This window comes from Astatotilapia calliptera, chromosome 13, assembly GCF_964374335.1.
Source record: "Astatotilapia calliptera chromosome 13, fAstCal68.1, whole genome shotgun sequence".
Taxonomy (NCBI): domain Eukaryota; kingdom Metazoa; phylum Chordata; class Actinopteri; order Cichliformes; family Cichlidae; genus Astatotilapia; species Astatotilapia calliptera.
Window position 1 is genome coordinate 23,760,939 of NC_137434.1, and position 24,722 is coordinate 23,785,660.

The 24,722-nt window shown below is 40.1% G+C and overlaps 2 protein-coding genes and 1 long non-coding RNA gene across 6 annotated transcripts in view; 1 reads left to right on the forward strand and 2 right to left on the reverse strand.

The window, feature by feature from the left end:
- hhat (hedgehog acyltransferase) overlaps positions 1–10,025 on the forward strand; it is a 27,728-nt gene extending 17,703 nt beyond the window's left edge. For both annotated transcript variants that reach the window (XM_026190879.2, XM_026190880.2), the window contains exon 12: positions 8,827–10,025. In XM_026190879.2, coding sequence (XP_026046664.1) covers positions 8,827–8,912 — 86 coding nt within the window. In that variant the 3' untranslated portion in view covers positions 8,913–10,025. The remainder of the gene's footprint in view (positions 1–8,826) is intronic.
- Positions 3,547–4,886, reverse strand: LOC145419794 (uncharacterized). The gene is made up of 2 exons (XR_013901136.1): positions 4,597–4,886; positions 3,547–4,481 (listed from the first exon to the last, which is right to left on the reverse strand). It is a non-coding gene; the product is annotated as an uncharacterized LOC145419794 (long non-coding RNA).
- Positions 10,026–12,854: 2,829 nt separating the features above from the next.
- The window catches only part of kcnh1a (potassium voltage-gated channel, subfamily H (eag-related), member 1a), a 58,826-nt gene continuing 46,958 nt past the window's right edge, over positions 12,855–24,722 (reverse strand). For all 3 annotated transcript variants that reach the window (XM_080288302.1, XM_026190878.2, XM_026190875.2), the window contains 2 exons: positions 22,342–22,538; positions 12,855–20,103 (listed from right to left, as the gene is read on the reverse strand). In XM_080288302.1, coding sequence (XP_080144428.1) covers positions 19,234–20,103; positions 22,342–22,538 — 1,067 coding nt within the window. In that variant the 3' untranslated portion in view covers positions 12,855–19,233. The remainder of the gene's footprint in view (positions 20,104–22,341; positions 22,539–24,722) is intronic.

A 24,722-nucleotide genomic window follows, 5' to 3' on the forward strand; every position in this document is an offset into this window, starting at 1 on the left:
GTGCTAATTTTAACCCAAACTCTTTCAGCCGCAACAGGACCTTCTTCAGGCGTTGCTCGTGTTCTTCAAGAGATGATGAAAAGATGATGAGGTCATCAATAAAGACAAGGACCTCCTTAAGATTCATCGGACCCATACACCGCTCCATGAGCCTTTGAAAAGTGGAGGGTGCGTTGGTGATCCCTTGGGGCATCCTATTGAATTCCCAAAATCCTAAGGGACATACGAAGGCTGTTTTCTGCTTGTCTGACTCTGACATCTCAATCTGATAATATCCCGACTTGAGATCTAGGACCGAGAACCATTTCGACCCTGCTAGAGCGGAAAAAGCCTCTTCCAGATTCGGGAGTGCATATGCATCTTTGATGGTTTGGAGGTTTAACCTCCGATAGTCAATGCACAAGCGAACTGAACCATCTTTCTTTTTGACTACTACGATTGGGGAAGCGAATGGTGATTCAGATTCCCGTATCACTCCCACGTCAAGCAGTTCCCGCAGGTGCTTCCTCACGGCCTCCACATCGTGTGGATGTATTGGTCGGGGTCTGGACTTGAATGGGGTTTCATCACTAAGCTTGATGTGATGTTGCACCTTCTCTGTGTGTCCAAAATCCAATGCATGCTGTGAAAACACTCCAGGCATTGAATTTAGCAACTTTGTGACACGATTTCTCCATTCATCAGGTAGGTCATTTCCAAAGTCGAAACTGATTTCTTCAGGTTGAGAAGAATTTCCTGAGTGGTCTGAAGAGTTTGACATCTTCTCTGTCTGTTCTTTACATATGACTCTGGTCACAGCATTAATGTCAGCTAGCACACGGCCTGACGGGACAACAATGTCGTGATCGGTTTCATTTTTCACTACAACCGGCAGCTTACAAGGCCGCTTGGCTGGCAGGTTGACAAGACCAGTTAACACAAGCAAACCACTGGGCAAGGGAAAATCTGATGACGATTCGACAACTGCACATTTCTCATTAATGGAGTTGGGAATGTACACCGAAGCTTCTAAAACTGCCGTCTGCCCTGCCGCCACCACAGCTTGCTCTTTACCAGTTAACTTTGCACACCCAAGGCTGCAATTGCTAGCGGCTTTTCGACGTACTCCAAGGATTTTGAGGAGCGCTCTGAAACCATGGGGGACGGGCTGAAAGTTTGCACTGGACTCATGGAAGTCAGCATAAAGGGCATCTAAGGTATTTGTACCTATCAAGATCTGTTCTCGCGCCTCGGCTCGCAGAGGGGGGATAACTAATGCTAGGGTATTAACACTAATATCCGAACCCACAAAGTTCTTGAGAAAGGTGATTGAGAGTTCTACATAACCTAGGTAAGGGACGGATTGGCCGTTTGCACACTCTACATCCAGGAGATCGCCCAACGGGTTTATAGGCAAGTCTGAGAGATGCTTCTCATAAAAACTCTGAGGCACGGTTGTCACTTGTGACCCTGTATCAAGAAGACAGTTCGTTTCTCTGCCAGCGATAATGACAGTAGCAGAAGTTTTGGTTCCGACCAAACCCTTTGGAAGGTGTATAGACGGCGCTTTTGACTGAACTTCCCTTGAAAAGGCACGTTGAGGCTTGGGACGAGAATTGTCTCCGGCAGCCCCCACTTGTCCCACACTGGAGGCTGGGATTAGTTTAAAGGCGGCTCATCACTGGCCCTAGTTGATGCTTCCCAACTAGATTGCCTTTCTCTCAGCTGTTTTCGCTTCATGGCCACTAAGGATGGATTTGGTTCGCTTTCACATGACGAGGCAATATGACCGTCCTCACCACAGTGAAAGCAATACCAAGGACGCGGCTTTGCATTGGCTTTTGCAAAGTTCTGTGCGGTCGAAGCCTTCCTTTTCGTGGGGTAGACTTCGACTTTGGCATTAACTGTGTGGCACTCTGACTTTGAGTGCTTGGGCTGATTTTGCTTTTGGCTTTCTATTTTCCAACTGTTAAGTTGTGCACTCAAATCAGCAATTTGTTTCTTTAACACATTGAGGTCAGACTCACAGCTACTTGCTGTTTGTACATTTGACATGGCCCGGTGCTTTGGATTGCTAGGGCCAGGTTTGCTCTGACCAAGATGTTGTCTCATACGACGGACTTTTGAGGCTTGCTTGTCCTCTTCCGTGCGTAGAAGCAAGAGTAGCTCAGAGAACGAAGGTGGGCTCTCTTTTCTTTGTCCTAGCTGGAGGTCGCTGATGAGACTGTCCTCCCAACAGCCACGAAGGAATTGCTTTAACAATTGCTTGTCAAAATCCGACACATTGACACCTCCTCGTCGCATTGCTTTGGTCAAACAGACATGTAACCTTTGCAAATAGGCTGATGGTCTTTCTCCTTCATTCTGAAGTGTGTTCATGAATCGCGCATAGAGCTCATCGCCATCTTCGACGGCTCCAAACGCAGAATCGAGTACTCTCAGGTACTCAGAGGGTCTAGCATTTGGACCTAAATGCTTAGTGACGTCTGTGGCAGGCGACAGAAGACTGTCAAGGATCCTCTGTGTGCAGTTCAAGTCAGAAACGGCTGGATCACTCATGAGGACTTCAACACTTGTGCGCCAGGCGTCGTAATCAGCTTCACTGTTAGGGCGAGGAATGCGCCCAGAGAAAGCTCTAATCCTACTCGGCATAGGCGAGTGTGAAGAAACTTCACTACTGCGCACCACATGTTCAACTACCACCCGCCGGACATTGGGCGGGTTAAGCTCAAGTGTGGGATGGAACTGGGTCGGTCGGTCAGGATCGATCAGGTTTTGATTTAAGGTTGGAATCGAATCCGTAGACTGTGAAAAATCAGCAGCAGGTTGACTGGGGGAATGGTCACCCTGTGCATGCAAACTTGTCTCGCCTCTGTCAACAGGGGGAGAAACTGTAGGCTGAGGAGATAGGGGGGGCACGTTTAAGTTAGCCAGTCCCTCTTTGAGCATGTTTTCTAGTGAATGGCCACTAAGATTGGCCATTTCAGACAGTTGTCTCATGTATGCTCTTGTGACATTCCTCGCATTCACTGCATACGCCTCAGTTAAACTCCTAATTTCAAACGTGACTTCAGGCTGAGCAGAGCTTTGAATAGTCTGCGGCAAAAGAGGATTCAAAGTATCCATTGCACTGGCATGATTGAACTCAGCTATCATCTGCCTGTGAAACTCAGAATGCGGATCATCTATACGGATGTGGCGGTTAACTGAACCGTGTTTCCCCAGGTAAATAGCTACTTCTTCATCGAGGTCGCTGTTAGTAAGCCCTTTTATGATTACTGCGTTTGGGATTTTAATTGCCTCTTTAAGTACTACGTCCATTTTGTCAAACTAGGTTTTGATTGTTTCTTATCGTTGTAATACTTAATAAGATGAGTCTCATGCAGTTTCACAATAACTCCTGGCTGCTGGCTCGCCAACTTGTAACACTTATGTGCGTGTCTCAAATACTCCCAGATCAAAACAAGAGTATGTCACCCAAATTTGACACCAAGAGCTCAAAGATTTGGACCAGTAGGTTCGGCTACGTACAGGAGAGGCGAACTGAATGAGACTCAGACAACCGCGAGTTTTGAAAAATAGCCGGAATTGTATTTTTCTTTTCGATTAGCAATAACAGGACATTATGACAAACACACAAAACACCTACAAATGAAATTATTCCCTTTCGGTACCGGTACTCTCTCAATAATACCTTTTTGGCAAAATCACAGTGATCACTCGATGAAAACAAAAAAAAAAGAAATCTTACCTAGGTGCACCCTTTCTAGAGGTACAGTTCACATCTAACAATGAACCACAATGTCAATCATCAGCATATAAATGTTAACACTTATTTGCATTTTCACAGACTTCGTTTACAGATAGCAACAGTTAATCAGCTGGAGGGTTATTTCCGACCGCTCACACTCACTTTTGTCCACATTCATGGAATGTACAGAGTCCGTAAAACGTGTCCTTAAAACAACCCGCCCGTGAGTCCAGGGGGATGTGTGTGAAAAAGGGGGACTACGAGTACAAAATGGCGTGGTGTGTCTCTGTTTTGTTGCATCTGGCCTACCACACTCTGATGTGCAGGACAGAACAAAGTCATTTGGTCCTTCAACGGGGTTGGCTCGCCATCAATTTCAGGATCCGTTGGAATGCACCAGGAAGATACAAACCAAAGAAACAAAAAAAACAAAACCAAACAAAAGAAAAAAAAACCTGACCTGTCAACGACAGTGTCATGGGACATATTAAGTTCCTCATAAAATCACAATTCACACATTCACTTCAACTGCTGGGTTTCAGTAAATTGAACAAAGTTTCCTACAGAACATTCCTAAACAATTATCATTAAACACTGGAACATTTTACTTGCAAGGCATTCATGAAACACAGATAAATAATGAACAAGTAAAACACTTTGCTCACCGATCTCAGAATTAGAAAGACGGAACAGCGCGAGATGGCGCACGACCGATGAAATGGCGTCGTCTCTAACTCCCGACCTTTCTCGACTAAGCAATGTAAAAAGAACCAGCTAATTACTCATCTTAGCAATATACATACAGTAAAACAATCTTTCGTAAACGGCGAGTGCTAGCTCTCCGTCCATATTACTCTTTTTCATACCTCGTCTCAGTAAATCGCTGTGTCTCGTTTCCTCACTAGCTTGCTCATGGAAGGTTCGCGAGCGGAAGAGAGAAAAGAAAAATCTGTGTCCTCCTAAGCAGGGGTGGCAGGCGGAGCCTGTACCACGTTTCAGCAGCTCATTGGCCTAGAGTAGCACGTGTCTAAACCAGAACAGTTAACTCCTTAACTGCTGCACCCATGGTTTATTCATTACAAATGAAGTGTGCTGCTTAGATTAAGGATTCTTTTATTCTGGTGTATTCTAGTTAAGCCATACTCAAATATGGGTTACACTATATATTTACTTTAGGCAAAAAACGTGTGTTGTTCCCAATTTTAGCACATTCTTTTTTTGTCTAAATAATAATGGTACTTTCTGGGAAGAAACACAAGTCCCTTCTGGGGTTGCGTCAGGAGGGACATCCAACATAAAAATCCTGCCAAAGCAAACATGCGGCGCTACCCACTGTGGTCGGCTTAGCAGATGACTCCCCGCATTTCATTTTACCATAGACTTTTACACCAGCTGTCCTTCTTATTTCAACCCTTCCAAGGATTTATATCTCCTCCAAAGCTTGAAGCAGAAATCTTTTGTGTGTTAGGCCAGGTTGTTAACCACTACACTGTTAAGCCATAGTATTAGTGTTTCAGAAGCTAGTTTTTTAGTGTGCAAGCATGCTAACATTCAGTAAGTAGCACTAAACACATCTTGTGTATAAAATATAGGTGGAACCCTTATCTGATTTGACTTTCTTTTCTTTGTTTATTTTAAAGCAGTCATCACTGTGATTGGGATAAGACTATCCGGTTGCTAAGTCTGACGTCACTAGCCGTGTCTGGACCTAAACTCCGCTGCAGGTCCATATATCAAATGATCACTATGGCATTATTGAGAGTTGGAAAAACTGTCTAAAGTCTTTCATCTTTAATAAAATGATCAGCGTTCTGCTCTACCAGGTGTAACAATTGAGTTTAACATCCAGGCATCCATGAAAACGGAATTTATGACATTTAACGGAGTTAGAAGTTAGCAGGAAGTTAGCTCGCTAGCTTCTATCTAAATACAATATAGCATGTTCTGACTGCGGGGTTTTGGAAACAAATTAAAACGTACAGCTCTGTTATCACTTCCAACATAAATGAAGACAGAAAACTAAACAGCAGTGACGTTTGTAGGGTTACTGAAGTTTGGCTATCTGGTATATAATGATGTGCTACGTGACCGCTAGCGACACAGCTATGTTAGCATAATATAAACAAGCTAACTTTTTTTCCACTCGATAAAAGTTAACGTGAGTGTTCTCGGTGGTCAGGAACAAATGTAATCGCATGGCAGGATGCTGTAAAAGGACCAAACTTCAGCCAGGAGAACAACTGAGATAATCCATCCACATACACTCAACAAAAATATAAACGCAACACCTTTGTTACTGCTCCCATTCCCCATGGGATGGACGTAGAGACCTAAAATTCATTCCAGATACACAATATAACCATCCCTCCCAAACAGTGGTCACAAATCAGTCCAAATGTGTGGTAGTGGGCACATCTGCTATATTGAGATAATCCATCCCACCTCACAGGTGTGCCACATCAGGATGCTGATCTGACATCATGAGTAGTGCACAGGTGTACCTCAGACTGCCCACAACAAAAGGCCACCCTGGAATGTGCAGTTTTGTCTCACAGCAAAATGCCACAGATGCCACAAGCAATGAGGGAGCGTGCAATTGGCATGCTGCCAGCAGGAATGTCAACCAGATCTGTCGCCCGTGCATTGAATGTTCATTTCTCAACCATAAGCCGTCTCCACAGGCGTTTCAGAGAATATGGCAGCACATCCAACCGGCCTCACAACCGCAGACCTCGTGTAACCACACCAGCCCAGGACCTCCACATCCAGCAGGTTCACCTCCAAGATCGTCTGAGACCAGCCACCCAGACAGCTGCTGGAACAATTGGTTTGCACAACCAAACAATTTCTGCACAAACTGTCAGAAACCGTCTCAGGGACGCTCAACTGCATGCCCGTCGTCCTCATCGGGGTCTTGACCTGACTCCAGCTCGTCGCCGTAACAGACTTGTGTGGGCAAATGCTCACATTCGATGGCGTACGTCTGGCACGTTGGAGAGGTGTGCGCTTCACGGATGAATCATGGTTCACATTGTTCAGGGCAGATGGCAGCTGAGAATGTCCCAGTTCTTGCATGGCCAGCATACTCACCGGACATGTCACACATTGAGCATGTTCGGGATGTGCTTGACCGGCGTATATGACAGCGTGTACCAGTTCCCACGAATATCCAACAACCTCGCACAGCCATTGAAGTGGAGTGGACCAACATTCCACAGGCCACAATTGACAATCTGATAGACTCCATGCGACGATGTGTTGCACTGCATGAGGCAAATGGTGGTCACACCAGATACTGACCGGTTCTGGGTCCCCAGACCCCCAATAGCGCAAAAAACTGCACATTCCAGGGTGGCCTTTTGTTGTGGGCAGTCTGAGGTACACCTGTGCACTACTCATGATGTCAGATCAGCATCCTGATGTGGCACACCTGTGAGGTGGGATGGATTATCTCAATATAGCAGATGTGCCCACTACCACACATTTGGACTGATTTGTGACCACTGTTTGGGAGGGATGGTTATATTGTGTATCTGGAATGGATTTTAGGTCTCTACGTCCATCCCATGGGGAATGGGAGCAGTAACAAAGGTGTTGCGTTTATATTTTTGTTGAGTGTATGAGGTTAGTCATTCATATACTGCTGCATGGGATGGGTTGTAGTTACATCCTAAGGTTTTAAAAACTGAGCTTAAATAAATGATTAGCGGTAATAAAAGCCGAGGGAGGTCCACAGTGATCACTGACTGTTTTAGGAGCTTTTTGAGATTAAATAGAAGAAAATACAAAACATTAAACATGTTAACAACACAAAAGCCATATTAAACAGACTACTTTAGGCCCGGAAGTAGGATTCGTCACGTCATCACTTAACAACCGGATAGAGTTGCTAAGCTAGCAATGGCTAGTTAGCTTTGTTAGCTGGGTGAATCCATAATCCACTGATAGGAAATGGGACAGAGTCCATAGAAAAATGACTGAGTGACTGTCAGTGGTAGGAAAACAATCACATTTTCCTCTACTTCTCCCTTTCTAGTGATATTATATAAACAAAGAGGTGAAAAAAAGAGATAACATACAATTTTTAAGTTTCTTCTTTTATCTGAAAAGTTGTTCTGGTCATCAGTTGGTTTTATTTTGTTTTTAGATTTTAGTTGCCTGCAAAAAACATTGCGAATAATCAAGAAGAAACGAAAGCACCGAATACATTTTTAAAAAATACAATCAGTTCCAACATATTTCTGAAGTTATATTTGGCTAGTAGTGTTTCTTTCAACTTTGCCTTTCTACTATGTTAGTTGTTGGCCACATTAAAGATTGGATAACTGGCTGGAGAACATATTTCACACTGAGGGTGTTAATAAAATGCAGATACCTGCAAAGGCAAAACACTGGGGTGTCTTGGCTCATAATGTACATGTAGGCTAGAGGGCTTTAAATAATGAATAAACAGGTGAGAAAGGCTTCATATAATGATAGCTTATGTGAAAATGGTTATACCCAATGTGATTAATAATTAGTTCATATTTACTAAAACATCAAGGCTTTTCTTAAAGATGGTTGCAATCAGACAGAAACGCACTATGCATACTACACAACACAAAACTTATCCTCCGTGCGCCATTAAAATATTTTGCATCATAATAAAGCTTTTCTGGCCTCAGCTCATGTAACCTTTTTTTTACGCAGACAGAAAACTGACAGTACAGCTGTGCATAAAGCAGCCAGTGTGTGCGTGAATTAGATTTTGGCATGAATAGAAAAGAATAGACCATTGAAAAGCATTGTGGGTGCAGGTGCAGGTTACTGAGATAATCTGGAGGCAGGCCAGTTGGGGAGGAGGTGCAGACAGCTGTCCTTACCTGCCTGCACGACCCTCGGAGAAACAGCTAAATATAGAAAAAGGAGGGAAAAAACGTAACATGATGCAGTATGGCACAGGGAAATGAGCAAACCTACTCACTTAGCATATACTTTTAAGCTGCGTTTAAGCTTCATTCATAATTAAATAACTGACAACAACACATAGACTGCATTATCCAGATAGTTTGTAAATCGAAAAACATGCAAATATATTTGCTTTCTTTTTGTTTCAGGCTGGTCTACCATGGCCCCACCAATGCTAGCTTTCCTCTACTGCTATGCTCAGATTGGACTTGAGTGGACTCCTCACCCACCGTGAGTCACCTTGACTTAAGAGCAGTGACTGAGAATCCCTGCTACTGGACAGATACAACAACCTGCTGACTCCACTGCCTTGCTCTCACCAGCCAGAGTCTCACTGTGGTGGACCTGGCTCATAGCCACACAACCTGTCCAAACCTGGCTGAAGTACAGCTGAGCAGCCACTTTCCAAAACCCGCAAGTCTGCACAAAATTTGTCTGTAAGCTGATACTTACAGAGAAAGTTTTCTGAACTTTGGGTGAAATGTAAGTGCACCCAAACTGTAATAAAATTGCTGAAAATTTAGGGCAGTCTGTAATAGCAGCTCTGAGGCAGTAAGCTAGATGAAATCACTGCTATTCTAAGAAACTGTAAAAGAAAATGTGGACTCTGAATCTCTCTCTTGGTTATATGACTTTGACAAGGTATTGCTTGGAGTTGCAGGAAGCTGAAGAAAGTACCGTCTTCCTGTAGCTCTCCACAAAAAACAATCAGATGTAGACGGTTGACAAAAAAAGCATATCCAACTGCAGCCTTTGATTGAAAACACTAATCCTGTTGATTATCAGTTTATTACATCTGGGATGTAATAAATGACAAGCTGTTTTTGGCTTATTTGTTGTTACACACTAAATCACCTTTCATTTCCAAAATGTCAACATAACAACTAAATTTAGACAAAAGTAAAATCTCATTTTGTTGCAAAACTCATCTGCCATCTGTCCAAATCTGTCAAGTACTTGGTCATCAAGGACTGTCAGAATGTGCCTGCTCAGTCAAAGCAATGTGATTAACACTGAGGGTTATGAAACAGCAGAGGAGTCCAATCCATTTGTGCTTTACTGTAAAGCTTTTGTTTCAAGGGGGTTTTGCAAGTCATAGGCTGATTACACATGTGAGAGTGACACTGCTGAATAATGTGCATTAGAGCTGATAGATGTTGTTGTTGTTGTGTGTGTGTGTGTGTGTGTGTGTGGGGGGGGGGGGGTATTTAAGGCACTTTCGAATTGTATGTTCAAAGTTACACTGCCAGATTAAATGTCAATGTATATTACTCAATATTCACTCCATTTACTTCAAAACCAGGTATTATACTGTGCATATTAAGAATAAATATAATATAGCCTTATATACACTCCGTGTTAATCAGTGTTGTTCGACATTTCTAAGGGTCGTAATGCAAATATCTAATTAGCTAATCACATGGCAGGAACTCATTGCATTTTAGCATGTAGACATGGTGGGAAAAAAGGTGATTTAAGCGACTTTGGACATAGCATGGTTGTTGATGCCAGACAGGCTCATCAGGGTATTTCAGAAACTGTTGATCTACTGGGATTTTCCCAAAAAAACTGTCTCTAAGGTTTACAGTGAGTGGTCCAAAAAAGAGAAATTACCCAGTGAGCAGCAGTTCACTGGGAGAAATGCCTCATTGATCCCAGAAGTCAAAGGAAATAGCTAACTACTTTGAATTGATGGAAAGGCAACAGTAACTCAAATAACTAAGTCACGCAGAAGAGCATCTCTGAGTGCACACCACGTCAGCGCAGATGGGTTACAGCAGTGGAATACCACACCAGGTGCAGCTCCTATCGGCTAAAAATGGAAACTGAGGCATCACAATTCACACAGGTCAATAGGAGGTTAGAACAATCTTGCTTGCTCTGGTGAGTCTTGATTTCTGCTGTCACATTTGTATGGTTAAGTCAAAATTTGAAATAAATGACATGAAAGCATGAATCCATCCTGCACTTATTAGCAGTTCAGGCCAGTGGTGGTGGTGTAATGGTTTGAAAAGCATAATTTGGGCCCCTTAATGCACCCTGTCATAAAGGTTAGATTATCTCAAACTGGTTTCTCCAACCTGGCAATAGGTTCAATGTACTCAAATGGCCTCCAGAGTCACCAGATCTCAATCCAATAGAGCGCCTTTGGGATGTGGTGGAATGGGAGAGTCACAACATGGATGCGAAGATGACAAATCTTCAACTTCTCTCTTCAACAATCTCTGATGACTGTTTCCAGCACCTCGTTTTATTAAGGCAGTTCTGAAAAAGGCAAAAGGGAGTCCGATGAGGAACTAGCAAGGTGTAACTAATGACGCTGATGGTGAATTTTTACTCCTGCACAATTGCCCCATTTTTTTAAAAGCAAGTGAAGAAATGACACAGAGGATGAGAGGGATCTCTGAAACCTCTTCAGTAATAACGATAGGGAAATCATTTTCAGGCACAGAGAGTCACTGAGGCATTGCTCCAAACATATGTCTTTTTGACATGTGTTTGATGGCTAATATCTATTAAGTTTTTTCATTATATGGAGGGGAGATTGTGAATTTAACTGACATCATAATGAGTGGTGGAAAAAAATGTAATGACTTAGTATTTCATTAGAGAAGCTGACACTTTTTGAATACTGTGTTGTAGCCAGATATTTTTTGGGTGCCAGCACCTACTACTTCTGCCTCAGCTTCTATTTTAATCCATTAAAAATGTCAGCTCTTCTGAGAGCTTTTTGCCAGTATATTACAGGCTTTAAATTTTCATATTCTAGACAGAGGAACTCTTTAAGCCTTCCATAAATCATCATGCAAAAATGATTTTAAAACAGCTTTATTCTAAGGTTGATGACTATAATGAATGCAAAATGTGGTGTGTAAAGCTAGTTGCCAAAAGAAAGAAACATCTGAACGTGCCAAAACATAAAACAATTTATCTTCTTAATGTTTTTCTGAGTCACCCACTGTGTCCCGTTGGGCCTAGTTATTTACTAATATTTTTTAAAATACATTATTAAATGTTCTTGTAACAGCAGATTAGTGTTTACTACATATTTTAGGACAGTGATTGAGTACATCGATTACAATCAGTCCACCACTGTGGCTCTTTGGTGAAATTTTGAAAAAGGTTTTGACAAAAGTGATAGTATATGACATATCAGTGTAATAATTGGCGAGATCAGCTCTACTGAAACTGTTTGTTACCTTTTGTTTTCCAGACTGATCCTTAAAGAGAGGTTGAAAATTTTTTGTCGCATGGCAAACCAAACTGTGGAGAGTTGAATGTGAAAATTCATGAAAACTAATCAAATAACCATAAGACATTCAACAGAAATTGAGATTAATTTACCTCATTATTCAGCCACGTTGGTAGAAGAGAAAGAAATCTTCACATTAATCGGTTATGAAAGCCTGGAACATGTAATTTATTAAGAGTAAATTTTACATTTTAAAGTTTGACCAGTGAGCCACAGCACAGTTTTTGGCAACCAAGGCTACCAACTCCAAGGGATTTGCATCTGCTCTTTACATTTCAGGGGTTTGTCAACATTTTTTAAACTTTATGTTTAAGTACTTAAGTAATCTGTGCTTTTCATGCAATGTGGCAAAACAGTCTGGGCTTCTTGCTATTCACAGTGCACAATAATGAAAGTAAACAGCTTCGGGGTACGGATTCAAGAAGATTAGGTTAGGAATTAATGAATTTTTAGTCAGATGTGTCATAACTGAAAGCTATTACCTTGCCTCAGGGTCCTGAGTTTCGCATGATCATGCCACAGCAACTGACTGTCCCCAAAGTTTAAATTGCTTAACCTGCACTGGTCTGCAATTTGGTGTTTAAACACTTGTATGACACAAGCTTGTTTGCCCTTAAGTAACAGAAGTACATTGTAATCTGGACTCTGCTGTTCTGATAAGGCTCAGGTGTTTCCATTAGTTGATGTCTTTCATTGGGATAATCACATCTGTGGCACTAAGGAGGATCAGTGGGGGCAGTGAAGAATCCTCTTAAATTAGCACAAAAGTGTGAGGCTTATCTGACATAAGAAGATCAGCAGCAGAATACACCTGCTGAGTTACACCTTCTTAGAGACGCGTCCTAATCGTTAACAGAGGAGCCATAACGCAACAACACGAAAGACACCCGTGAACCATTGCCTGAAGAGATCTGACAGCGTGCAGCATGTATAAAATATTTATTATGAATAGCACAGTATGTCACAGTTCATAACACGGAGTTTCCATTGTGCTTAAAATACATTTCTCATCACATGACGTGAACATAGAGGCATGTGCATAATACATAAACCATACATAAAATTCAAATTCTGCTCTTTCTTAAGAATCCAAACGTTGCAGTACAACTTGTGCATATCTCTCTATATATCTATTTCTATATCTCTGTGTAGAGTTTGCTAACTAGGCAGCTTTCCATAGCTGACCACAAAAATAGATCAGTGTAAATCTTCTCGAAGGAGCAACAGTAATTTGGGTATTTAATGCTGCTTGGAAAAGGAGAATGGGGCAATATCATGAAGGCACAGTGTTGCATGCTTCTCAGTAGCAATCAAAGGTAACGACTTTAATATGTAAATGTTGATGTTATGAAACCGTGGTGCTGTACTTGGTAACTTAATGTTTTCTATATTTGCGTTGTTTTTTGGATCAGTTTTTTGTTTTTTACAAATGTTAAAGCAAAGAACTACATATTGCTTTCAAGCATTTTAGAGTGCATCCCTTTTAGGATTGTATATTTATGGCCTTGCCACAGGCCTAAGTGAGAGTACCCTGCACGGGCCATATCTTTGTTACTGAGCTGCATGAATCAGATTTCATGTTTTTTACTATTTTCATTTTGAAAACAATCAGACTTGGTTTTATGCCTTAATGCAACAAATGTAAAAGTAATATAACAGTAAATTTACAATATGAATAAAACCGATCACAATGATGGAATAAGGTACATACCAAATGATAGTCATAGGTTGTGTCATTCATAATAAAAGTTTAAATATATGAATATTACCAGCTCTGTCATTGATAAAGTGAAACAACAATTTATTGTGGCTTCAGTGAAAATATTATATCTTAAAGGGGACCAGTTACACTCATTTCCAGCTTCACATTGTTATTCTTGGACTCCACTAGAATAGATTTGTATGATTCGCAGTTCAAAATAAACGTTAAAAACTTTATGCTAGGCCTTGGTGCAGCCCCTCAGTTCATCCACTGTCTGAATCAAGTTGTTTTAAGGCTGATATTGATTGGTGATTGGTTGCCTCTCACAGATTTTAACAGGTGGGAGGAGCTTCTGTTAGATGACCATATTAGGAATATCTGTTTTCTCTGACATCAACCAGTGTTAAAAAAAACAAAACAAAAACAAGAAAAACTCTTAAACCTGAGCATTTGGTTAAAAGGAATTAGTCGCACATGTACTAACCTTACTTTTTTTTTTTTAAATCTTTCACCATATTTAATGAAAGCCTCTAAAACTGTAACAAGAAAAAGCATAATAGATCCATTTTAATGTGCCATTTTTCACAACAACAACAAAAAAAAAAAAATCAGTGCAGGTGTTTTCATTTAATCTTCTGTTTGACACAAAGATTTAAAGTGTTGACATCTACATGACTACAAATCCATTGTTAGCCCTAGAAATGTTTCTTTCTAAAAGCCTCCTGTAATCACATATGGATTACATATAAATTAGATTACTGGTATTCGTTGAGTTTTTCCATTGTTGGTGGAACGGAGTTAAAATCCAAATAATCAAGGTAACAATTGCAACTATTTCAGTTTTTTGCCTTAATGAGTTCTGGGTTTTCTGTCTGTCTCTTAGGAGACAGCAAGAGAAAAGGATGAAGGAGGAGGGGGGCATGCTGCTGCCATACAGCACACTTCATTTCCCTGTTACACAGTTTTTAAACCACTGTTGAATCTGTTATTATACAAAACCAACGAGACTGATAATGATTACAGCCGTATGTATGCGCTGAAGCAATTTCCCTACCCTTGGTGGAGCAGAGTACTAAACCGCTGCGCTTAGTTTTCAGTGCACACTAAAATGGGTGTAACTGGTTCTTGTGTGGTTGTTGGATCATTTGCATAAAGTGGAGTTTAAATCTCGGGTGCTCAGCGGGCTGCACAAAGCATCCTATCACTCTCTAAGTATGTTTATGTGAGCGGCCCATTATTCTGCAGTTATTGCACAGACATGAGTGTGGTTTAAATCTTCTCACAACATAGATATTGTTAAATTATACTTTAATGTTGTTTCAAGAATTGCGCATGCTATTGATGTAAACCTGACTTAGCATTTGCCAAATGTAGCCTCAAAACCGCCAAAGTAGGTCTGCTTTTTCTTAAAATAGCACAGTAACTTTACTGGATTTATCCTACCGTGTTGGGAATGAGTTTTGTTCAAGTAACCATGCTTTATATGCTAAATTGTGAAAGCCGCAGTAGCAGGTATTAAACTAAACCCTATCATTTCTTTTCTTTTTTTTTTCAGATAACTTGAAATTGAACATTAAAATAGCCACTTACAAAAACAGATCTGAAAAGAAAAGAGTTGCAGGCTCACAGCCAGAAATTTGTCAATTATCAGAGTCTGCGTTGAACTCTGCTGGCTTCAAACATAATGACTAGATGAGATGATCATCCTCATCTCATCTATTCATAGATAATAAATACGTTTTTGTCACATCTGTTTGCACTTTCAAAGCGTTTAAAAACATCTGATGGTTGATTTTGCTGCTAAGATAAAGACTTTGTCTTGAGTTACATAATCTTTAGATCCTTCTTTCATTACAGTGACTGAATTCCTCAGCGATGCCATCTGACCTCTTTTCCTCTCCCTTTGATTTGTGAACTCTTGCGCAGCAGCTTCATGAATAATCTGTGATCGAGAGGCCATGGTGATTTTTAGTGCCTTTTCTTTGGTTTTGAGATCACAATTCTTGGAGAAGCAGACCCCCAAACACTGGCAATAAACCTAATGAGTTCTCACTTCTGTGATGACATGCCCATTTATTTTTAGCAGGCTGAATTTTTGATGGAACATGAGTGTTGGAGTAAAAACCTCAGCATCTTTTTCCTCTCAGCTGTGTCCGTCCCAGCTTGTCTTTGTCTTTTGTGACGGAGAAAGCGCGCAGGGAACATAAATTATCCATGAGTGATGAATAATAAAGAAAAATGGTTATTTTTTCTCATGAAAAGAAGTGCTTTTATTGGATAAATTCAGTAAAGCTCCTACTTTTTCCAAAGATGAACCAAAAGTCATATTATTCGTTTTAGAAATACAAGCGTTAATTTCAGTGATATAAAACTTTATTTCAGCTGATTGCAACCACTTTCCAGGCTTCATTACCTGCAGTCTGATTGTTTAAAAAATGACTCACATTTGCAGAGTATTATGAAACTTTCTTCCATTATTCATTGTTTCTCAAGTGCGGCGACGGATATCTTAGAACTAAATTGTACTGTAAAAGCTAACTGTGCCTTTTTTTATTGCTTAATACCAGAGTGCATTGCTTTGCTTTGCTTTGTTTCATGCATATTTTTCTCATTTAGGTTCCACTCAGTCAGCCTGTCCACATTGATCACATTGATTGTCTATTGTATTTTTGTTTGTTTGCTTTCGGAAACGTGTGTCAATTTGTTTTGGTCATTAAATTTAAAGTCGAAGGACAAATTTGATAATATTTGGCATATATGTAAACTTTTAGTATTTATCATGCGGGAATTATTGCAATCTGAGTTAATCCCTATTTAACAAGAGTTAACGAGAAAAATGAAATTGTAGAGATTGTTCCTGTTATTGTATATTTTATTTATAATGATTGGAGGAATCTGCCTGATGCTGGTGTTCAATACAAAAAATAAATAAATAAATAAATACATTTTGGGACTTGATAAAAATACAGCATTCTATGTCAACATTCAATTTCTACCCTCAGAGTCTACAGTAGTCATCGTGTTACGTAAAGCAAGTTGCTCATCAGTATAAACTAAATGTCTGTATGATACAAATGCAGCTCTTCTTGGCCAGTTAGACGCTACAACTACTGAAGATTATGTGGAATTGGGGAAAAACAAGTCTTTTGATATTAAAAAGAAATAATAGCATGTTCACAGTAAAATAAAATAAAGATGTTTCATTTAAAAAATTTAAAAATAATCACATTAAATCTATATTCTTACCAGCCATTTCATTAGGTACACCTGTTTGACTGCTTAACAAAAATATCTAATCAGCAAATCACATGGCAGCAGCACAATGCATCTAGGCATGCAGATATCCAGTGAAGAGAGATGATTTAAGTGGCTTTGAAAGTGGCATGGTTTTTGATGCTAGACAGGCTGCTCTGGGTGTTTCAGAAACTGCTGACCTACTGGAATTTTCCCACGTAACCACCTCTAGGGTTTACAGAGAATGGTCTGAAAAAGGAAAACTGGGTTTGGGTGAAAATACCTTCTTGATTCCAGAAGTCAGAGAAGGCAGGCGACAGAAACTCAAATAACTACTAGTTACAACCAAGATATGCAGAAGGGCATCACCGAATGTAGCAGCAGAATACCATACCAGGTGCCACGAGAAACTGAGGCTACAATTCACAAGGGTTCATCAAAATTGGACAGTAGTAAGATTGGAAAAATGTCAGCTAGTCTGATGCCTGCTTCTAGCAGAATAAAGTCCCATGTCACAAAATTATATCATCTCAGACTGTTTTCTTAAAAAGGGGAACATTTGCAGCAACTGCATGATGCCATCACATCAATATGGACCAAAATTTCTGAGCAATGTTTCAGCATCTTATTGAATCTACATGTATGTCATGAAGAAATAAGCCAGTTCTAGAGGCAAAAGTGGGTCCAACCCAGTACTAGCAAGGTGTACCTGATGAAGTGAAAGTGTATATTGTAACAATTAAATAATATATATTAACATAAACATACACCATCTATATGAAACACTCCTACAACAGCTATGCGTGATATGGACTTCTGTGGAAAGTCTACGGCATAACTGACGATGTAACCAGTCACCCCTTTTAACCCTACACTGGACCTTCCATGGCATTCAGTCGTCGTGGGCTATGTCGACCCGTCCCGTAGTTATATTTCTTGGGAGGGGCACATCAGGTTATGTGGAAGGTGTACGGTTAAAAAAGGGGTTTCCGGTTATCTTGTAAGTTATGCCGTAGATTTCCCGCTGAAGCATAATTCAGGCATTACTGCACCAAGTGTGTCGTTTTAAAAAACATTTGAATGTCTGCAACACATTTTTTGTATTGACTGCATCATATTATAAAGGGGTTGAGGGGTTAAAGATTTTTCCCACTCTGAAGGAAACTCTTCAATTTTTCAAAGCCAGAAGCAAGTAAACACATTTAAAACAGTTCAAGATCATCTGCATTTCACACACTCACTCTGAATTTGTGCTCCGAAAAGACCTCCTAATATTAGCTTTTTTGTTTGTTTGCTTTCTCAAGTAAAAATGAGGACAAACAGAAATGTTAAATCATGCATGTTAACAGGATTAAAATGTAAAAATATACTTAAGGGACCATTAAAGTCAAAAATGGTCTGGTGATCTCAGTCCACTTTCTAACAGCCTGTTTTATTGTACACAAATTTTAGTTTACAAATATTGTGCAAATCGCCATTACTTTCTATATTTGTAAGGGTTTTGGCCACAGTCAGTACCTATAAAATTACTGTATGTATCACCAAAGCTGTAACATAGTAAACCTAGATATCAGGAAAGAGGGATAACTTGCCATTTGCTGCCTCACTAGTTAGCATTTCATTCAATTTTCCATGAAGCACATCTATTTGTGGTTTATTGAAATTAGGATCTGCGCTCAAACATGTTTTTGAAAATCAGATTGGTCGGGCAGAGTTATCTGTTGTTTAATTCATAATGATTCTGGCATCTGATATAATTACATAACTGTTTGAGGAAATTACATTAAGATTGATTCAGCATCTGCAAAAACTGTCCTCTTTCCCTGTCAATGTGAAATAATGCAAATGGATCGGCGTGCGGCCTCAATTAATCAAATATGCGCCAACTGCTATTTGAGGCAGACGTCTACTTTATGTGACATGCAAAGAATCTCTTACAAATGCTAACAAACCAGTGGGTCATGCTGCTTCCATTGGAACCTTCCAATGGAGATACCTCCTTCTCCTACCTCCCCCAAAATCTGAACAGACTTTTCATAAAATGCCACCCCTCAAAGTATTTTTCCATCATAGTGCAGCGGAAAGATAAATCAAACGTATGTACAAACAGAGAGCTGTCAGTTTTTGTGTAACCTTCAGATATTAGATTCCAAGATACAAAAATCTAGGTTACGACCTCAACTTGTCAGCACGACGTTACCTTGCTACCAGGTAGGTACACCCTAGGATGAAGGCTGGTGCATCTTACTACACTGCTGCCTAATCTAAATGGTATACCCAGTGTGGTCTCAGCTATCCGAGTAATCTGTATATTACTGGATTCAGCTGAATTTAAGGTCAACTGTTGCCGGATGACTCTTTCATTCTTCAAGAGAAGATATCCTCTTTGTCCACTTCTGGTGAAGCAGGTCTAGAAATGTCAAAAAGATGCTGTGGAGAGCTAGAGCTTGAATGGCTGGCTTTCAGGAGTTTTAGCACTTCTGTGAGTTGCATCTCTAGGCCTGACATTCGAACATTTAGGTTCTTAAGGTCATCCTTTAGCTCTAGCTTGAGCTCCTGCAGTGAAGCCTGAAGTGTTTGCTCCGGGATGGGGTAGAAGAAATGCCTCATTTCTGGAGGCTGGGCAGGACTGCGGTCCTGAGGCGTCAAGCGGAAGTCACCCACTTTGTCCAGGCGTAACTCACTTTTGGTAATGCCGCTGTCACATGAGTCCGTCTTTTTTAAAGAGATTGGGGATTCTTGCACCTTGGTTCGTTCAGGTAAAGTCTCCATGGATTCAGCTTTAGACACTGTGTTCCAGTTGTCAGCTTTGGCCATCGACTCCTTAAAGCGACCCCAGCCTTTCAGTTTGGGTGGGTCAGCAGAGCGGCCACCAACCAAAGAAATGGACGATGGCACTTGCAGTTTTGCCTTGTCTGCGACCGTACAGTTGAGAGGTGATGGCGATTGAGGAGTTGAAGATGAAGGTGTAGCTGGGCTTTCTGTTACAGTGACAATGCTGGTAGTTGTAATAGCTGATTTAATTTTGGGGATGTCCACATAGAGAGGACCCTTCTCAATGTCTTGTTCATCTGTTTCTGGTTTCCCAGTCACCATGCGGGCCTCCTTCTGCTGTCGAAAGCGCTGGAAAAGTTTTCGTACTGGGTGATCTGGTGGCAAATTCAGAGGGGCTTCATTTTTACGGTTCCGTCTCTCCTCCTCTTCCCGTTTCACATCACTGATCTTTCGAAAAACGATCTGAAAGAGAATTTAAAATTCTTATGACTAAAAGACCATCATTAAAAAAAACAAACACAAAGTTTATTGACCAAAAGTTTCAGATTTTGACAGCACACAAGAAAAATTATACCCAAACCACTCTCACACCCATGTCAGTTTAGTCTCCTGAAGTAGTACAAAAGCAGATCAACATCATTTTCACCATCTCTCTTATTGATTGTAGAATTTGTGTGTGAAAGATTGCCAATATGTCAAAATGTGTGTTCTTTGCAAATGTCACTTTAAAAATTCCCATGGCGCACAGGGAAAGTTCATATCAAGCCTCTGGCTTCAGTGCGTGAAGGCTCACTGTCAGTTTACCACCCAGATGATGCTAATGGACAACTATATTTTTAGGCATTTTGTATTTTCAGTTTTTAGCTTTGTAGCTTTATTTCTGTGCTTTAAAATGTCGCAATCCCAGTCTCCCAATCCAGTGATTCACTTGTCTCATTAATTAGGGATTAATATTAATTAAAAGTAATAATTAAAAAACACAAAATACACATTCTGTATTCACATGTTCAGGAATACTTTATTAACCTTCATTAACGTCACACTCTAACATTCAACATATAACATTCATTTTGTCAGTAAGCAATTCAACTTTAAGGTCTGCAAGCAAAACCCCAAAAAAAGCTGATGAAAATAAGCGCAAACTACTCTTGACATTTTGGATTTTAATAGATGAAAATGTGAAACAATTTGAGTAGCTGTTTGTTTTTCCCAAGGATACATGACAGTGCTGAAACTCGAGAACCGGTTCTTGTATAGAACTGTTCCCAGTAGTCCAATTCCCTGGAATTATTAGTCTGCTTGCCTATTGAGCCTGCTTTTCGGTTGGGTGTGGGTGAAGAATCTAGTCTAGTAAAGCTAGTGCAGGGAACTCAACTGAAGCTGTGCTGGTTAATTCTTTACTGTCCTCACGCTGTAACAAAAACATCCTCCCAATTTGGTCATTTATTTAATCTGCAAATCTATCTCTCTAGGGAGAGATAAATTAAATAAATCTATCTCTCCCTCTGACATGTCAATGCCACTGCTGCCTTGCATCGCTACCTGCCATTTTACCACCTATTGTCCACTTACAGGCTAATCACCCCAGTTTCTAACATATTTAGAAGCAACAATGAGCTCTAACAATATTCTTCTGCTGCACTAAATACTTTCAAATGGAAAGTATCTGATTAAAATAGGTTATGTGGCAGTTTTAACTCAGAAAGTCTGGGCATTTTATTTGCAACACGCAGAAAGTCACTCATCACATTTGAAAAGGTAAGACAGCATCAGATGTACAGATCAAATGCACATTGTCTGCTCTGCTGGATCAGTCAAAAACACAATCTCAGCAGCTCCATTTGAAGGCAACATTAGGCTCCTTTAGTCAACCCATATCGGGATTTCCCTGCTGCATACATTCAGGACGTGGGACCCTGGTGAATAGTAACTTTAATGCAGAAGATGAGATTGCCTCTTCAAATGCAAACAATCCAATCTCACTTGCACTCTCCCGGGCAGGCTAACCTCATAAAGAATGAAGCAGTGATTGGTAGCTACTCTTACGCTATTGTTGATCACAGCTGTTCATTTCTGAATGAAGGATGTGAGAGCGGCTTTAGTATATGGTGGCTGTTTAATGGAGCTCTGTTTTTCTATGCAGTGCTGTGTGGCTGAAGGCAGTAGGTGCACGTGTCCCTTAGGTTGAATATAAGGTTTTCTGTGGTTACCTTTTCCCAGAGTGGGAGTTTCTGGCCCCTATTTAACAAGAATTGATACGTGTGAACAATTGTGATTGTCCAGATCATGAAAGGAGGTAGGCTGTCTTCTGCTGTGAAATATATTGACATGACTAAACATATATAGGTTCAATATTGATTAATTGATTGATTTATTTAATAAATCCTCCTTTCATCTTGTTGAATTTAATGCAATCTCAACTTGGATTGCAAAAAAACCCTCTCTCCTTAAAGGTTGCAATCTTCAGCTTTTGCTTTACTTACTGCTCACTGTCTGGTACTGGTAATATCAACGCTATCTTTACAGATATTATTGGAATTTGTAAATATATTCTAAAATGTTTGTTTTATTTTGTTAATATTTTTTTTCTTTTTCATGTACCACTGTGCACAAGGCTGAAGTCTTTGCAGATGAAAACTTCTGTGTAAATCCTAAATGAAAATGCAGTCAACTGTATCTGGCATCTGAACAGTCACTCACCCTCTTACGCAGGTTATAAGTGAGCAGCAGGTTTCGAGAGAAATGGTTGGAAAATGCCGTGTAGAATTCCAGCACCTTCTGCAGAGCGTCGCGTTTAATAACGTGGAGGTCGCAGTAGGTCAGAGCTCGCACATTGGCGCAGGACTGAGCCAGAGTCACCTCTTTCCAGAAAACGTCCCCAAATACGTCTCCCTTTCCTGCACGAGAGAGCGCACAATTTTAGTTCCATGTTAGTTCAGCAACAAGATCTGATCTTCCAGGTAAAAGAAAACAGTAAGAGACAAAAACAGGCTTGCAAAAACAGCTTTAATAATGTTTTTATATATCAGTTATCGATGATTATTGAAAATCTCAGTACCTGTAATTTAACACACAGCATTAAGTGCTACACACAGGTTTACACTAAATGGACACTTTGTAAGGTACACCTGTTCAAATGCTTGTTAATGCAAATTTCAAATCAGCTAATCCCATGGCAGAAACTCAGTACATTTAGGCATTCAAAGTTCTGAAGTTCAAACCGAGCATCAGAATAGGGAAGAAAGGTGATTTCAACTGGGTATAGTTGTTGGTGCTAGATCTCAGATCTAAGTAGGTCAAAGTATTTCAGAAACCGATTTTTTCCCCACACAGCCATCTATAGGGTTACTTAAGAAAGTAGCATAGCAGAGCTTTCTGATCTGACGTTTGGATGGCAGGGTCAGATTTTCACGTAAGCAACATAAAAGCAGGCCTGTCCTGCCTTTAGTTCAGGCTGCCAATAGAGGTGTAATAATTTGGGGGATATTTTTTGGCACACAAGAGAACTGTTTGAGCACCACAGACTGCCTAAGTATTGTTACTGACCACGTCCATCCAGATCCAGTAGAAACCAAATAAAGTGGATGGTGAGTCTTTTACTTGTGAAAAAGTCCCTCTATATATGGGATGAAAGCAGCAGCTACTTGTTTTAGGTTGGTTATAAATAATACAGTTATGCAATGTGGATCATTTATGAGTCAAGAACACATTTTGGGTTGGGAGGTCTTGGAAAGTCCCCCTCCAGCATGACAGATGCTGCTGAACAGCTGGAACTAAATCCCTTTGTTCTTTTGAGGAGACTTTTATGTATATTTAAAACTGAAGACAAAGCTAGATGAGGATTTTCTGCTGTTCGAGGTAATGGCTTACAACTGATGTATTAACTATTAATACATATAAGAAATATAGCTTTCAAACCTTTATAAAGAGTGTTAAATTACCTTCATAATCTAAAGCTCATTAGACCAACTCAGTAATTTATAAGGTCTGTCATTTGTGACTCATGCACAGCACTTTTTTTAAGTTTGAGAAGCCCAGTATTACCATAAACTACCCTGAACAAAGGAGTACTATGACTCAGTATAATCAACAGCTTATCATGAATTTTTTTTCTTTTTTTTTATTGTCTTGACATAAAACACCTTGTTATTTCTTCACATGATGACATGACGAAACACACGCAGTGGATGAAAATAAACCTTATATGTGGCAAAAGCATTAATATAAAGCAGTATGTGGTACAGTGGTAAAAATAGCAGTAGCTGATTAAACCAGATGCCCTGTCTTGTTTGCTGATTTACTTTACATGGCGTTTCTTTTTCGTTTGTTATTAGTCTCATAAGGAATTCAATACAAAGAAGCTATTTATTCATCACTATAGTTGCCTTCCGGTTCATTGGTTTAATGTTGACAGTATATTGATTTATGCAAAGAGAAAACAATAGAAGGATATTGACAGAAACCAGCCAAGGCACTGTAATATTTCCTACCAGAGCATGGCATCCGTTATTCATTAAATTACTCATAAAGCACATTAAATGATGATGTTTTAACAACAAAACATTCTGCTGTGAACAGTTTTCTACTTTATTTTTTAAAATAAGATCAAATCTAGATGCATTGGAAGACAAACTAGGGTCACTAACATGGGAAGTATCCCAGTAGTTAGGAGTAGGTCCTTATTAATATTCATTAGGCTTAGATGGTGTAGTCATTACAGACGCTGATACTGTGCTTACTTTAATCTGGTCAAGTATGGCCTCATTTACTGGCACAGGTCTCAGTTCAATACATCTATCATAACCACTGTGGGAAAAATACTTTAGGAAATTAGTGGCCTTTGTAATAGTGTGTTTGCTAATAAATCACTTATGAGCAAGCAGACTGCAAATGTAATGATATTTACCCCCTTTTAGCACCGCCTTTGATTTCTACCAACCCCTCAGGTTTTCCATTATGCTCACCGTTGTTTATCCCAGTATGCTTAATATTAATTATCATAACATTATAGAGAGAATTCAAACAATCCAGCAATCCCTTATGAGCAAGTGTGAACTTTCTAACCCGTTTTTTTGTTTCTA